At 46.8% G+C, this 14,402-nt stretch overlaps 1 protein-coding gene across 12 annotated transcripts in view; it reads left to right on the forward strand.

The window, feature by feature from the left end:
* Nucleotides 1-14,402, forward strand: part of AFDN (afadin, adherens junction formation factor) — a 723,489-nt gene that overhangs the window by 46,255 nt on the left and 662,832 nt on the right. For all 12 annotated transcript variants that reach the window (XM_083176399.1, XM_083176400.1, XM_083176410.1 and 9 more), the window contains exon 4: nucleotides 14,073-14,236. In XM_083176399.1, coding sequence (XP_083032525.1) covers nucleotides 14,073-14,236 — 164 coding nt within the window. The remainder of the gene's footprint in view (nucleotides 1-14,072; nucleotides 14,237-14,402) is intronic.

Below are 14,402 nucleotides of genomic sequence, written 5' to 3' on the forward strand. Positions count from 1 at the left end.
AAGATAATGGCGGAAATGATGTCACTACTCAGACTCCAAAGGGTGAATGTCGTGCCATACCTGGACGACCTGCTAATAAAGACAGGGTCGGCAGAGACTTTGAGGAGTGCTCTCAATCTGTCCATACGAGTCCTAAGAGACCACGGGTGGATTCTGAACATGTCCAAATCATCGCTGGTTCCGACCCAGAGGATGGTTTTCTTGGGCATGATACTGGATACATCGGAACAAAGAATCTTTCTGCCGATGGAAAAGGTCAGTGCACTTCAGCAGCTGGTCAGGGAGGTTCTAGAGTCTCCTCTGGTACAGATCCATCTTTGCCTCCGACTTCTAGGCAAGATGGTGGCTTCATTCGAAGCAATACAATTCGGCCGTTTCCATTCCAGGATTTTTCAATTGGACATTCTGACAAAATGGTCCGGCTCCCCCCTGCAGATGCGCAGAAGGATTGGACTTGCACCAAGAACCAGGATCTCGCTACAGTGGTGGCTAGATTCATCCAATCTGTTAGCAGGCAGACGGTTCCAGATCCAGGACTGGACTCTGATAACCACGGACGCCAGCCTGAGGGGCTGGGGGGCGGTGACACAGGGAGTCCGCCTCCAGGGTCGATGGACTCCACTGGAGTCAGGCCTGCACATCAACAAGCTGGAGTTGCGGGCGGTCTACTATGCCCTGTTGCAGGCAGCTCCATTGTTACAGGGCAAGGCGATCCAGGTCCAGTCGGACAATGCTACCACTGTGGCCTATATAAACCGGCAGGGTGGTACCAAGAGCATGCCCTGCATGAGAGAAGCATCAAAGATTCTGTCTTGGGCGGAACTGAATGTCCAGGCCCTGTCTGCCATTTTCATCCCGGGGATCGACAATTGGGAGGCGGACTTCCTGAGTCGTCACGACCTTCACCCGGGAGAGTGGGGCCTTCACACCCAAGTGTTCGATGCCATAGTGGATCTGTGGGGGCTCCCTCAGATCGACCTGATGGCTTCACGACTAAACCACAAGGTAGCGATGTACTGTGCACGGACCAGAGACCCAGGGGCGATAGCGGTGGACGCTCTCACCTGGACCTGGGACTTCCAATTGGTGTACCTGTTCCCACCTCTCCCATTGTTGGCTCGGGTGCTAAAGCGGCTCCGGCATCAGGGGACGGAGGCCATTCTGGTGGCACCAGATTGGCCAAGAAGGGCCTGGTACGGAGACATTCAGGCCATGCTAGTGGAAGACCCGTGGCGTCTGCCCATAAGAAAAGATCTGCTCCTCCAGGGCCCGTTCGTCTTTCAGGACTTACAGCGGCTACGTTTAACGGCCTGGAGGTTGAGCGGCAGATCCTAGTCCACAAGGGTCTACATCCCTCTGTCGTCAATACAATGATCAAGGCCAGGAAACCGGTGACGGCTTCCCACTATCACGTCATATGGCGAAGATATATTGCCTGGTGTGAGAAGAATGACTTGCCTCCGGCCAGCTTTCATCTAAACAATCTGCTACGCTTCCTGCAGGCTGGTTTGGATAAGGGGCTCAGATTGGGTTCCTTAAAGGTCCAAATCTCCGCGCTGTCGGTGTTTTTCCAGAGAAAGATTGCGGCCTTGCCGGAAGTGCAAACCTTCTTACAGGGGGTTCTGAGGATCCAGCCCCCCTTTGTGCCTCCCACTGCACCATGGGATTTGGAAGTGGTCCTCACTTTCTTAAAATCTGCCCGGTTTGTTCCACTGGAGGAGTCTGAGCTGCGACACCTCACTTGGAAGACTGTTGTTCTGCTGGCCCTGGCTTCGGCCAGGAGGGTATCCGAGCTTGGGGCTTTATCATGTCGGAGCCCTTACCTTGTGTTCCACAACGATAGGGCGGAGCTCAGGACCAGACCACAATTCCTTCCAAAGGTGGTGTCAGGGTTCCACCTAAACCAACCTATTGTGGTCCCTTCTAGCGCGGCACATCCGGATATACCTGAGTCTTTAGATGTGGTCCTAACCCTTAAAGGGTATGTCAAGCGCACAGCGAGGATCCGGAAGACGGACAGCCTTTTTGTGCTCTATGATGCGCAGAAGAAGGGGTTACCTGCTTCAACGCGTACCATTGCCAGGTGGATAAGATGTACTATCCAACAGGCCTATGCATCAGCTGGTTTATCGCTTCCTTTTTCAGTAAAGGCTCATTCAACCAGGTCTGTAGGTACCTCTTGGGCGGCTGCTCGAGGGGTGTCGGCAATGCAGCTCTGCAGGGCCGCAACTTGGTCAGGGCAACACACATTTGTGAAGTTCTACAAGTTTGACACCCTGGCCAGGGAGGATTCCCAATTCGGGAATGCGGTTCTACAGCAGAATCCGCACGTTCCCACCCGTTCTGGTAGCTTTGGGACCTCCCCATAGTAGTGAAGCCCAGTATCCCATTGGACGGTAGAGAAAATAGGATTTTGGGTACCTACCGGTAAATCCTTTTCTCGTAGTCCATATGGAATACTGGGAGCCCACCTCGGTGCGGCTTTTCTGCTGTCAGATACTATTTCATTGTTAGGCTTATTGCCTTGTTTTCTATAGGATAGATATATCTATAGACTTGTTTCTAGTTACAGGTGTCCTCTTAAGTTGTTAGGATTCACCTTTTTTATATGTTGTTGTTCGGTTGGGTGTGCTGGATGAATCTCACCACAATACATTATCACATACTCCTCACATGCTCTCCTTCGGCACAGTTTTTGCATTAACTGACTAGTGGAGGGAGATTGAGGGGAGGAGCCAGTGCACCCACACTGAAAGTTCTTTTATGTGCCTGTCTCTCCTGCGGAGGTCTCAATCCCCATAGTAGTGAAGCCCAGTATCCCATATGGACTACGAGAAAAGGATTTACCGGTAGGTACCCAAAATCCTATTTTTATCGGAAGTTTAGGGTTTCCCAGCTTATACAAGTGTAGGGGTCTGGGTGAAGAGCGCCCCTCACTTCCCATCAGGTTCAGTTTGTCAGGGCTTCCACTAACAGCCTCTGCTCAGGCTCCCCAGGGATTTCTGCAGCCCTTCAACAAAGGAGCTGTCACACCCACATAAACAAAAGACGCCTGTGCGGTTAGAAGACCCCTCTATTACGTTAACTCCTCTGGCTCTCTCTCCTGTGTATAGCAGTTTGGCCGCTTGTGGTGCAATGGGCTGGAGGCGCCCATAAAGGTTTCACCCGCCTGTCATCGTTGGGGAGGATGGGCTGAGGTACTAACACAAGCAGCAACTGCGCGGCAGAGCAGTAAGCAGAAGCTGCCGACCACACTCTGTACAGGGTGACATGCTGCCCTTCTGGATGAGGATAATGGTGGTGTGTACCAATGATAGCAGGTTGAGCACAAAAAGTGCGAATTATACTCACCGATAATTCCTTTTCTTTCTAGAGATCCCATGGCAGCCATAACACTGGGATATCTTCCCTCCTCCTAAGTTTAGACAGGATTGGTTTTCAGGGACCGCCCACCTTGGGTTATAATAGCCTCCGCCTCCCTCTCCTCTGTGTCTTTCGATTGTCTCCGTTACAAGGTTCCTGAAAAACACATATATCTGGGAGGGAAATAAATGGCTGCCATGGGATCTCTAGAAAGAAAATTAATTATCGGTGAGTATAATTCGCACTTTTCTTCTACGATCCCCATGGCAGCCATGACACTGGGACATACCCAAGCATACTACAAACGGGAGGGAGACCATGATATATGCAAGTAATTATTTTATTCTCTGGTCAGTTAATTACCTGACAGAGCTTCATTCAACACATGATTCCCAAAGTGGGCAGTAGATGTATATCAAGGGCATAATGTTTCAAAAACGTATGGACCGAAGACAAAGTAGCTGCTGAGCAGATTTCTTTCACTGAAGCTTTGGCCTTCTTAGCCCAAGAAGTCGAGACTGCGCTAGTAGAATGTGCCTTAATGATCATCGGTACTTCTATCTTCTGTTGCTGGTAGGCATACACAATCCTTTCTCTGATCCACCTTGAAATAGTTTGCTTGGCTGGACTCAGCCCTTTTCTTGGACCTTCAGGAATCGCAAAGAGATGATTAGTTTTCCTGAATTCTGCTGTTCTTTCTTTATAGATGGAGATCGCACGGACCAAATCTAGCATATGCCATGCCTTTTGTTCTTCATTTTCCGGGTTCGGAAAGAAACTGGGTAAAGTGATATCTTGATTTAGGTGAAATGTGGAGATTACTTTAGGTAGAAAGTTAGTTTGTCCGCAGGACTACTCTATCTGGGAACAACACCAGGTGTGGTTCTTCTACCCATAATGCTTGGAGTTCACTGATCCTTCTAGCCGAAGTTATTGCAACTAAAACCACTACTTTCCAAGAAAGTAACTTCACTGAGATTTCCAATAAGGGTTCAAATGGTTCTTTTGACAAAACTAGCAATACTAGATAAAGATCCCACGGTGTCACTAGGGATTTTATAGGACGTCGGATCCTTCTCATTGCTCTTGAAAATCTCTTCACCATCTTTTCTTCTGCTAGGCTGCGATCGAGTTGAATACTCAGCGCTGAAATCTGTGATTTGATGGTTGCTGTTGCCAGACCCATTTCGAAACCTTGTAACAGAAACTGTAAGACCTTAGAAGATGGAATTTCATGAAAGTTATTCTCAAATTCTCCCCAACTTAAGAACTTAAGCCATGTTTTGTAGTAGGCCAATGATGACACCTTTTCTTGCTTCCAGAATCATATCTATCACTTGATTAGATAACTTGTATCTTCTTAGAATCTGCTGCTCAATCTCCATGCCCTTAATGAGAACATGTCTGGATTTTGATGATAAATTGGACCCTGATATAGCAAGTCTGGATGAGACGGTAGACTCCAAGGTTTCTCTTTCGACATATTGAGAGCTGTTGAAAATCATGCCCTTCTGGGCCAAACGGGTAGGATGGCTATCACTTCCAATCTGTCTTCTCTTATTTTCTTCAGAATCTTGGCTATCATTGGGATTGGAGGAAACACATACCCCAGTTTGAACCGCCATTTCTCTGAAAACGCATCCATGGCTCGAGCTTGAGGATGATAAAACTTGGTATAGAAGATGTTCGCCGCCTTGTTGGAGTAGCTTGCCATAAGATCTATCTCTGGTCTTCCAAACTTTGCCACTACCATATTGAACACTGTTGAATTCAGTTCCCATTCTCCAGGAATCACCTCTTTGCGACTCAGGAAGTCTGCTATGACATTTTCTGGACCTGGGATGTACACCGCTGAGATAGACATCATTTTCTCCGATATTTCCATCAGAAACTTGGCCCTGGTGCCGCCCTGATGATTCACATATAACACCACAGTTTTGTTGTCTGTCATGATCCTTTGAATTTTTTGTGTAAGACAACTCACTGCCTTCCAAACTGCTAATAGCTCTCTTGCATTTGAGGATCTCTTACTCTCCTTCTTCGACCAGGCTCCTTGCACTGTTGTTCCCAACATATGGGCTCCCCAGCCAACTAGACTTGCATCGGTTGTCAGGATCAAGTAATCTGGGTTTTCTAGACTTAGACATCTCACGTGTAGATCTCTTGTCCACCAGGTTAGCGATTTCCCTTGTCTTGTTGTGCAAGGAAACTAATAGATTGTCATTGTAATGTGTTTTTGTGAAGGGAAGAAAATGCCACTGTAGAATTCGCATCTTCCACTGCTCCCATGGTACTATGTGGATACAGGAAGCCATCATGCCCAGCATTTGGAATACCAAGGACAAAGGAAATTTCTTCTTTTGTATGTAACACTGTCTTTGCTAGAAGTTGAATCTTGCTGCACCTTTCGAGATAGTGCCACCGTAAATTTTCTGGTGTTTATTCTGACTCCCAGAAACTGGATCTTTTGAGTTGGTTCTAATTGACTTTTCTCTCCATTGATTATCCAGCCGTGATTCTGTAGGAATTCGGTTACGATTCTGACATTGTCTTGTACCTTTTGTCTGGATTCTCCTGTAATCAGCAGGTCGTCCAGATATGGCCAAACTTGGATCTTCCTCTGTCTCAGCTCGTTTTGAGACCAAAGGGCAAGCAGATGCATTGGAAATGCTGATCTAGGACTGCAAATCTCAGAAATTTCCTATCCCTGGGACTTATTGGGACATGATAGTAGGAATCTCGTAGGTCTATGCTATGAATTCGCACTTTCTCATACCTGTTATAATGGAACTCATACTTTCCATGCAAAATTTCAAAGTCTTTATCAGAATATTGAGATCTCTTAGATCAGTGTTTTTCAACCAGTGTGCCGTGGCACACTAGTGTGCCTTGAGCTGTTCTCAAGTGTGCCCCCACATCTAGAGAAGCCCAAACCTGTTTAGTCACCACCAGTTCAAGTGTTATTTACTGGTCTCTTCCTTTCATGTGAAGGGCCAATGTATTTTATTTTTGTTACCTGTGGGGATCAGTGTGATTGTTTTGAATGTGGGGGCCAATAGGTTTGTTTTTTTCCTGTGGGGGCCAATGTGTTTTGCCCTGTGGGGATCTCATGGTGTGCCTTGGCAATTTTAAAGTCTTATTTAGTGTGGCGCAAGGTAAAAAGGTTGAAAATCACTGTCTTAGATCGAGAGTGGTCCTGAAACCACCTGTGTTTTTCTTTACCAGGAACATGTTTGAGTAGAACCCCTTCTCTCTGTAGTTGTGGCGCAACTTCTATCGCTCCTATGTCTAGCAATTGCTGGATCTTTAGAAACAATTCTCTTCTTTGAGTCTTGTCTTTCGGTGTTCTTGACACTCTGAACCTGTCCTGATAAGGGACACTAAGAAATTCGATTCTGTATCCGTTCTGGATTATGTCTAATACCCATCTGTCTGAGATGGATGCTTCCCAGATCTTGAAAAATTGTTGAAGTCTTGCTCCCACTTTCAGGGGATAGTCATGACCTTGTTCCTCTACGGAAGGAGGACTGGCGAAATGCTTGTCTTGATGTATTTGGGTTACCCCTTCTGAAATATGGACGTCCTGGACGGTAGCTTCTGGCTTCTCTATAATTCTGCCTGTTATAGACCGGATTAGTAAATGTATTCCTTTTGTCCTGTGGTAGTTTAGTAGATTTTCCACCCGACAACTTCTGTATCATGGTGTCTAATTTTGACCCAAATAAACAGGTGCCCTCAAAGGGTAACATAATAAGCCTATTTTTAGAACTTGCTTCAGCACTCCAGGGCTTCAGCCACAATGCCCGTCTAGCTGTAACACCTGCTGCCATAGTTTTAGCTGCCACCGATACTGAATCTAGAGAGGCTTCACATAAGTATTCAATACCCTTCTGCATTATTTCAATCCTCTTAATCTTGCTTGGAGAATTTATCTTCCAAATCTGTTTGCAGGTTGGTAGCCCACAATCTAAGCGCTCTTGCTACTGATGCTGTAGCCACGCTAGCTTTAAGAGATGTTGCTGATGTTGAATGTACCTTGCGTAAGGCATTCTCCATTTTCCTATCCATGGAATCACGAAAGGCAGCTCTATCTTCCACCGGGATAGTGGTTTTTGATACAATCTCTGCCACTGCGCCATCCACCTTAAGAACAAGACACCAATTCATAAATTCTTCATCTGTGTATGGGTACATCTTTTCCAATCTATTTGATGAACCCACTCGCTTGTCAATATTTGACCATGCCTTAGTGATCAAGTCTCTGACCACCTTATGTACCGGAAATGCTCTGGACTTTTTTGCTTTATCTTGAAATAAAGGATTTTCTTCTACAGTACTAGTTGTTTCTTTATAATTCATCGCCTTATAAATATTCTTTAATAGGCTTTCCACCAACTCCAAATTAAATGCTCTAGCGTCTTAAATTTCTCCAGATTCATTCCCAGTATCATCAGCTAAATCAGCCAACCCCTCAGAGGAGTCATCCGCATCCTGAGAAAACCCTGCTTGATCTCTAGATCTTTTTGAAGTCTGTGACTGCATAAACTTTTCTTTGGATACGAATGATTTCTTCATCCATTCCATTAGGTTTTTCAAAACCTCAGTTTGATCCACCTGTTTTGTTGCTTTATCTTGAGCCTCCGAACACTTGTAGCTTTCTGGGCTGATAGAAGTGTTTTCATCACATACCATGCAGTTCTAAGATACAGGTTTCCTTTTAGCAGTCTTCTTTCTAGGCACAGGTGATGAAGGCACACTGCAATAACCAGAAAGAGTGGAACTAATTAGCTAAAACATAAATTTCTAAGTGCCCAATAAAACAAAGGATTAACTCACTGGGGCAACATCAGGCTTAGGGGAAGAACGCACATCCATCCTGCAAACCGGTAGTACACTGCACAGAAGACAGATCACCTGGTTTGCTCAGCACAGGTTTAAATAGCGCGCCTTAACCCTATCCTTGCCGCTCTCAGCGTTTTCAGGATGGTCAAGCTTAACAAAAGTTTCGAGCCGGTTTCCCGGGGGAAACTTTTAGTAAGCGCACCTGTACTAGCGCTGGGCGGAAGTGAAGTAAACAGGCACTTACGCCCCTTCTGCCGGAGACGCCGCTGCTGCAGCATGTCTCCTCTGATCCAGCCACTGAAACACAACTTTTACAGAAGTCTCTCCGGACTCTGGCAGCACATCACTCACCCTCACAGGCCGCCCTCTGAGACTTCTCTGAAGACGCCGCTGACCTCTGGGCGGCGCACTACAGGTACCAGCTATTTACATGTGATGTTTTAGCCGGTAGTTTATGCAGGTAAATAGCATGTGAGGCAGAAATCTTCGGACCACACTCCTCACACACTCTTCCTCTCCCCACCCCACCAGCTCCTGCTGTAAACGAGGTAATCCTGGTTCAAAGAAACTTAAAAACCCCTACACTGTCTAACTAAATGGAGACAGAAAGAAAAGAGGAGGAGGCTATTATACCCAGGGCGGTCCCTGAAAATCAATCCTGTCTAAACTTCGGAGGAGGGAAGATATCCCAGTGTCATGGCTGCCATAGGGATCATAGAAGAAAGTTAAGCAAAAGCTGTTTGTATGTACGAGCTGCAGTAGTAAGTTTACACAAACATGTGTGAGACTTGTTTAGGCAGTGAGACAACAGGACTGGGGAGCCCTTGTTTATTCCACCATGGGCGGTGGAAAACTCCCATTACTGGGGACATTCATTTCGGGCCTGAAATGGATATCTTAAGTCCATTGGACTTAAGCAGTCCTTTCATGGTAGAGGCAGAGGAAGCACTGCTCATTCCAGAAGTGGCGGACGATGAGCCAGGCCACAGATGGCAGTGTGTCATTTATAAGCACAGCCAAGTCAGGGGTTTTACTGAAACCTATTCTTGGTTGACGGTCCCTTCACAAAAGACCTCTGACTATTTTCAATGCCCTTTGTGCAGCATGAGACCTACTTCGCACTTATCCCTGTCAGAAACCGCGATGCGCGTTCACATCGGCGTCCGCGTTCCTTACCCGCTCGCTGGTGTGTCTTGCTGCACAGGCCCCTGTCCTGTGCCACCCCCGGCTACTCTGCATCACAGGATCTCAGTGGCATTAACCTGAACTATTGCCAGCGCACAACGCTGGTCCCGGGCCGGGCCTATGCCACATGGGCGCCGCCATGACACCTGCAATCACATGACTCTGTTGTCCAATGATTTCCCTGCGACCGTGTTGCTCTGACCTGTGCACTGGCCCATGTGACCAAAGGTGTGCACAGTTACTTCCTGGACTTAATTGCTGCTGCAGCTTGCACCCAATCACAGACCAGCAGGGGGGATATAGCTAAGGCCTCTGGCCCATTACCCCTGCCTTGAACAACTTGTCTGATCCCTGTGTGTGTCCTGTCCTCAGCGTTCCAAGGCTCCAGGATCGTGTCCAGAGACCCTGTGCAAAACCCTGAGCAATCTGCTGCTGTCACCTGCTGCTAATATTAAAGCTCCCTGGCTCTCCTCACCTGCCAGGTTACCGTCCTCACTGTCTACCATCACCAGCTCCCAAGGGAAGAGGATAAAGCACTCCAGCATCTTTTAGCAGAGTTTGCTGTTGCCCTTAAAGGGCCATACCACCTTTTGACTCCCAAGTCAACTCTCCAGTTTCCTGTCAACAGCCGTGTCGGCTCCCAGGCCGTCTACAGTACTGTGTCGGCTCCCAGGCCGTCTACAGTACTGTTGGCTTCCAGGCCACTGCTATCACTCCGGCCTCCCAGGTCAGCGCAGACCAAGTATAAAGTTCCTCAGTTCCAAGCTCACTGCCACTTGTCACCGTCCATCTCCCATGACTGGCCAGTTAGCTTTGGGGAACTCGGGTCAGAGGGCCGTGACCTCACCACCAAACGCAGCGGAGTCCAAACCTCCTTGCGGGAGTCCCTGGTGAAAACAGTCGGTGGTGTTAGACTCCGCTCCTCTGATCAGAGTCTTGTCAACTCCCCTCACCTACAGTAGCTGTGCCCGTAGTGTCAGTGTTACTCATATGAGCTTTCCATATGCAAAGCCTCCCATCTTCCAGTTCCCAGCATCCACCGCTGGGCCACTGCTGCTACAGACAGGAACACCAGAGATCCGAGCCCTGACCATCCCTTTCAGAAATTCCTACTATGTAGCGGCCTAGAAAACTGGTGACCGCAGCACATTATTACCATGTCTGGCAGTCTGTATGACATGGCCTGCCATTCAGAGGGTTTCGATTTGTCTTTTCTATTGCTTTTTTTGCAGATGGGTTTAGAGACAGGCCTTCGATTGGGGTGCCTCAAGGTACAGATTTTGGCCCGATCAGTATTTTTGGTACTTGTTTCCTAGCACGGCCACAATCGCGGCCATCGGGGGTAATTTTTAGGGGCCTGCGACGCGACCGACGCGATGCCCCCGATTTTTCCATTGAAATGCATTGAAAACAGTGAAAATCGGGTCGGACGCGTCGTGTGCGGCTAAAAATGCTTAAATGGTCCACATGCGATGGCCGCGATTTCCCCATAGGGAACAATGTTAAATGGGTAACTTTACCCGCGATGACCGCAATTTCCCATAGGAAACAATGTTAAATGGGTCAATTTACCCAAATCATCATAGGGAACAATGGTAAATGGGCCAGAAACCCCAAAAAACCCCCCTGACCAGTGAAATGTCCCCCCCCAAAAGTAGTTTACGCCACCCCGCGATCAACGTGAACCCGAAGCGTGGCGAGCGCAGCGAGCCCGCGAGGGGCGGCGGTACGCGCCCTCCGACCTTTTCATACCCCCACTATCCACGTCGGCGTGGAGTTGAGAATAGAATAGTGTGGCGAGCGCAGCAAGCCACCGACCCCGAAGCGTGGCGAGCGGACGCGGATAGATTCACAGGTAAACGCGTCCCTTCGCGGGCTTCACAGGTGTCCGCGTCGCCATGGACACCTGGGAAGCCCGCGAGGGGACGCGTATAACTGAAGGTATCCGCGTCCCCTCGCGGGGCTCGCTGCGCTCGCCACGCTTCGGGCTCGGTGGCTCGCTGTGCTCGCCACACTATTCTATTCTCAACTCCACGCCGACGTGGATAGTGGGGGTATGAAAAGGTCGGAGGACGCGTACCGCCGCCCCTCGCGGGCTCGCTCGCCACGCTTCGGGTTCACGTTGATCGCGGGGTGGCGTATAGTACTTTTGGGGGGACATTTTAATGTTCAGGGGTGTTTTTGGGACATTTACCATTGTTCCCTATGATAATTTGGGTAAATTGATCCATTTCACATTGTTTCCTTTGGGAAATCGGGGTCATCGCGGGTAAATTGAGGCATTTAACATTGTTCTCTATGGGGAAATCGCGGGCATCGCGTCTGGCCCATCGCACCCGATTTTTTTGTGCATGCGATGGCCCCGATTTTACCCCCGATGACCGCGATCATGATCGTTGTGGCCGTGCTAGGAAACAAGTACCGTATATTTTTTTTGTTTTTCCCGCGAAAACCAGCACTTGTTCTGGAAGTTAGGGCCCCTTTATTGAAGACCCCCATACTTGTCATTTCATGAACACAGCTGAATTATGGACACAGGCCCACTTTCGTTCCAAGGTGTTCTTTATGTTCCACATCAACAAATTGTGGTCCATTCATCTTGGTAGGAGTCAGGTCTTCCCTCCACCCTTGATGAGGTACAGACCTGGCGGATTTGTGTGTCTAGGACAAATGGTTTATTTGTCCTTTATGACTCTGTACAGCTTCAAAACAGACATTGGGTGAAATTTACTAAGATGGATATTCTACTTCACATGGGATGTTGCTATAGGCAACCAATCAATCTACTTATTTATTTAGCACCCTCTAGATAATAGACAGGATCTGATTGGTTGCCCATAGCAACCAATCAGATCCTGTCTATTATCTAGAGGGTGCTAAATAAATAAGTAGATTGATTGGTTGCCTATAGCAACATCGCATGTGAAGTAGAATTCCCATCTTAATAAATTTCCCCCATTATCTCTGTGGATCTACTTTACCTTTTAACAGGTATATGTCAGTGATAACTGCCTATTTCTGCACATTCTACATGATCCATTGGGATGTCGTGTGCATCTACTTTACAATTTTGCAGCGAAAAGGATTTACCGACAGGTGCCAAAATCCCAATGTTAGTAGTTTACCAATAATACAATAGTACTTTCTTTTGGGACTTCTCCCGTGGTATTCTCCCCTAACAGTGTACTAATTTTCAAGATCTTAGCATTCCTGTAGGATGATGATTTTTGGCAATTATTGAATTGCTATAGGTGAGCTTTAGGACCCTGCACAGCTACAAGAAGTGATGAGGGCTCTAGTGTGGAGGGCACCCTTACTGGAAAGGAGTCTTGGTTATTATTATTATTATTTGTTTATATGGTGACACAAGGGTTCCACAACACTAAACAGGTGCTGTTGTAGGAAATAGTCTGAAGATGGGTACACCCTGGGTGAAATACCATTGACTATATGGATGTTATTGAATTATCAATATCGTTAATGATGCACGCGGCTGCAGGTTGTTAATGGCTCGCTCCACCCTCCCTGTCATCTGTACATGCAGCTCAATAATAGTCAGTGGCTGCATGCGGGTAACAGGTGAGGTGCGTCTCAAACAGATGGAGCGCCTCTCCACCGGCGCCAGCATGATTCCCTCTCCGCCAAAGAGAGGGGATCATGCTGGCACCAGCAGTGTGAGAGGTGCTGACTAGGCTTGCCGGGGACAGAGATGAAGTTCCTGGCAACAGGACGGTAGTTGTGTAGTTTCACCGCGGCAGCCTATGCAGATAATGTAGCTTAAGCTGCCGCCGTGAAACTACACAAGTAAGGCAGCTGTTGGGTTTTGCGCCATGAAACTACACAAGTACCTAATAGGTAAAACAAGATTTCTCCATCAACGTAAACTACCATATGTCCCAATCAAACAATAGAGTGCGGTATAATGGCCCGACAGTCGGGATTCCCGTGTTCACTATACCAACACTGGAAACTCTGATAGGGAGTGGGTGCAAAGAAGCCCCTTTTTGGGCTTGCTCTGTTAGTCATGCTGCAGTGTCGGTGGCTCGCTGCAGGTTCTATGGGTGTCGTGCACCCCCATTAGGGAGAATAGCCCCTGTGAGTCTAGATCCTGACTGTCGGGCATTTGAACAGTTGGTATTCAGATGTTGGTATACTGGGAGTCATTTAGCACCCATATAATGAGCATCAAACATAAAAGAAAAGTTAAGTATGACATTCTAGAGTAGGAAATTATTTTAATGAAAAAGAATGTAAGACAGCATCTGTCCAGCTCAACCGACCGAGTATAAAAACGATTTGGATTACACGGAATCTGTACTCCCATAAAAGTAAAGTGATCTGACATCCAAAAAGAGCTTTATTGAATCATGTACAAGTTGTGGACTACTGAATGAATGCTTTGAGGCCTTTTCTGATAATGGAAAGATGTTTTTCTTTTTTAAATGAGTCCTTTTTGTTTTAATTTTAAATTCTATAAATTAAAATTTAATTCGTCACTGGTTTTTTGTTCTAATATTACTGAAGAATCCAAAATTTTATGTTTGATGTTAGGGTTCCTCCATTTTATATTTACCCCAGTAGGGACCATATAATGCATAGTGAGCTTGTCCTGGAAATGCAACATTATATTTGCAACTTCTTTTGTAAAGCTTCAATTGAGATTTATTTTTGTTTGACACTAGAAGTCTCAGAGTAATGGACCTGAGAAACCAGAAAAAGATGGAGTAATACAAAATTTCAAGAGGACCCTTTCTAAGAAGGAAAAGAAAGAGAAGAAGAGACGTGAGAAAGAAGCTGTGAAGTCATTGACTGATTCAGAAGATGGACCTCAATTGAACGATGACTTGTAGGTTTCACATTATTTTTTATCTGGTTTTATTTCATCCTTTTGTGTGCCTTAATTATGAAAAAAGAACATTATCCTGTTTAAATCTGTTACTGCAAGCATGTTATTTAAAATGGGCATACACTATACAATTTTTGGGCAGATCATTAGTCAGATCTGACTTTTT

The sequence above is a fragment of the Crinia signifera genome, chromosome 3 (assembly GCF_055691185.1).
Source record: "Crinia signifera chromosome 3, ASM5569118v1, whole genome shotgun sequence".
NCBI lineage: Eukaryota > Metazoa > Chordata > Amphibia > Anura > Myobatrachidae > Crinia > Crinia signifera.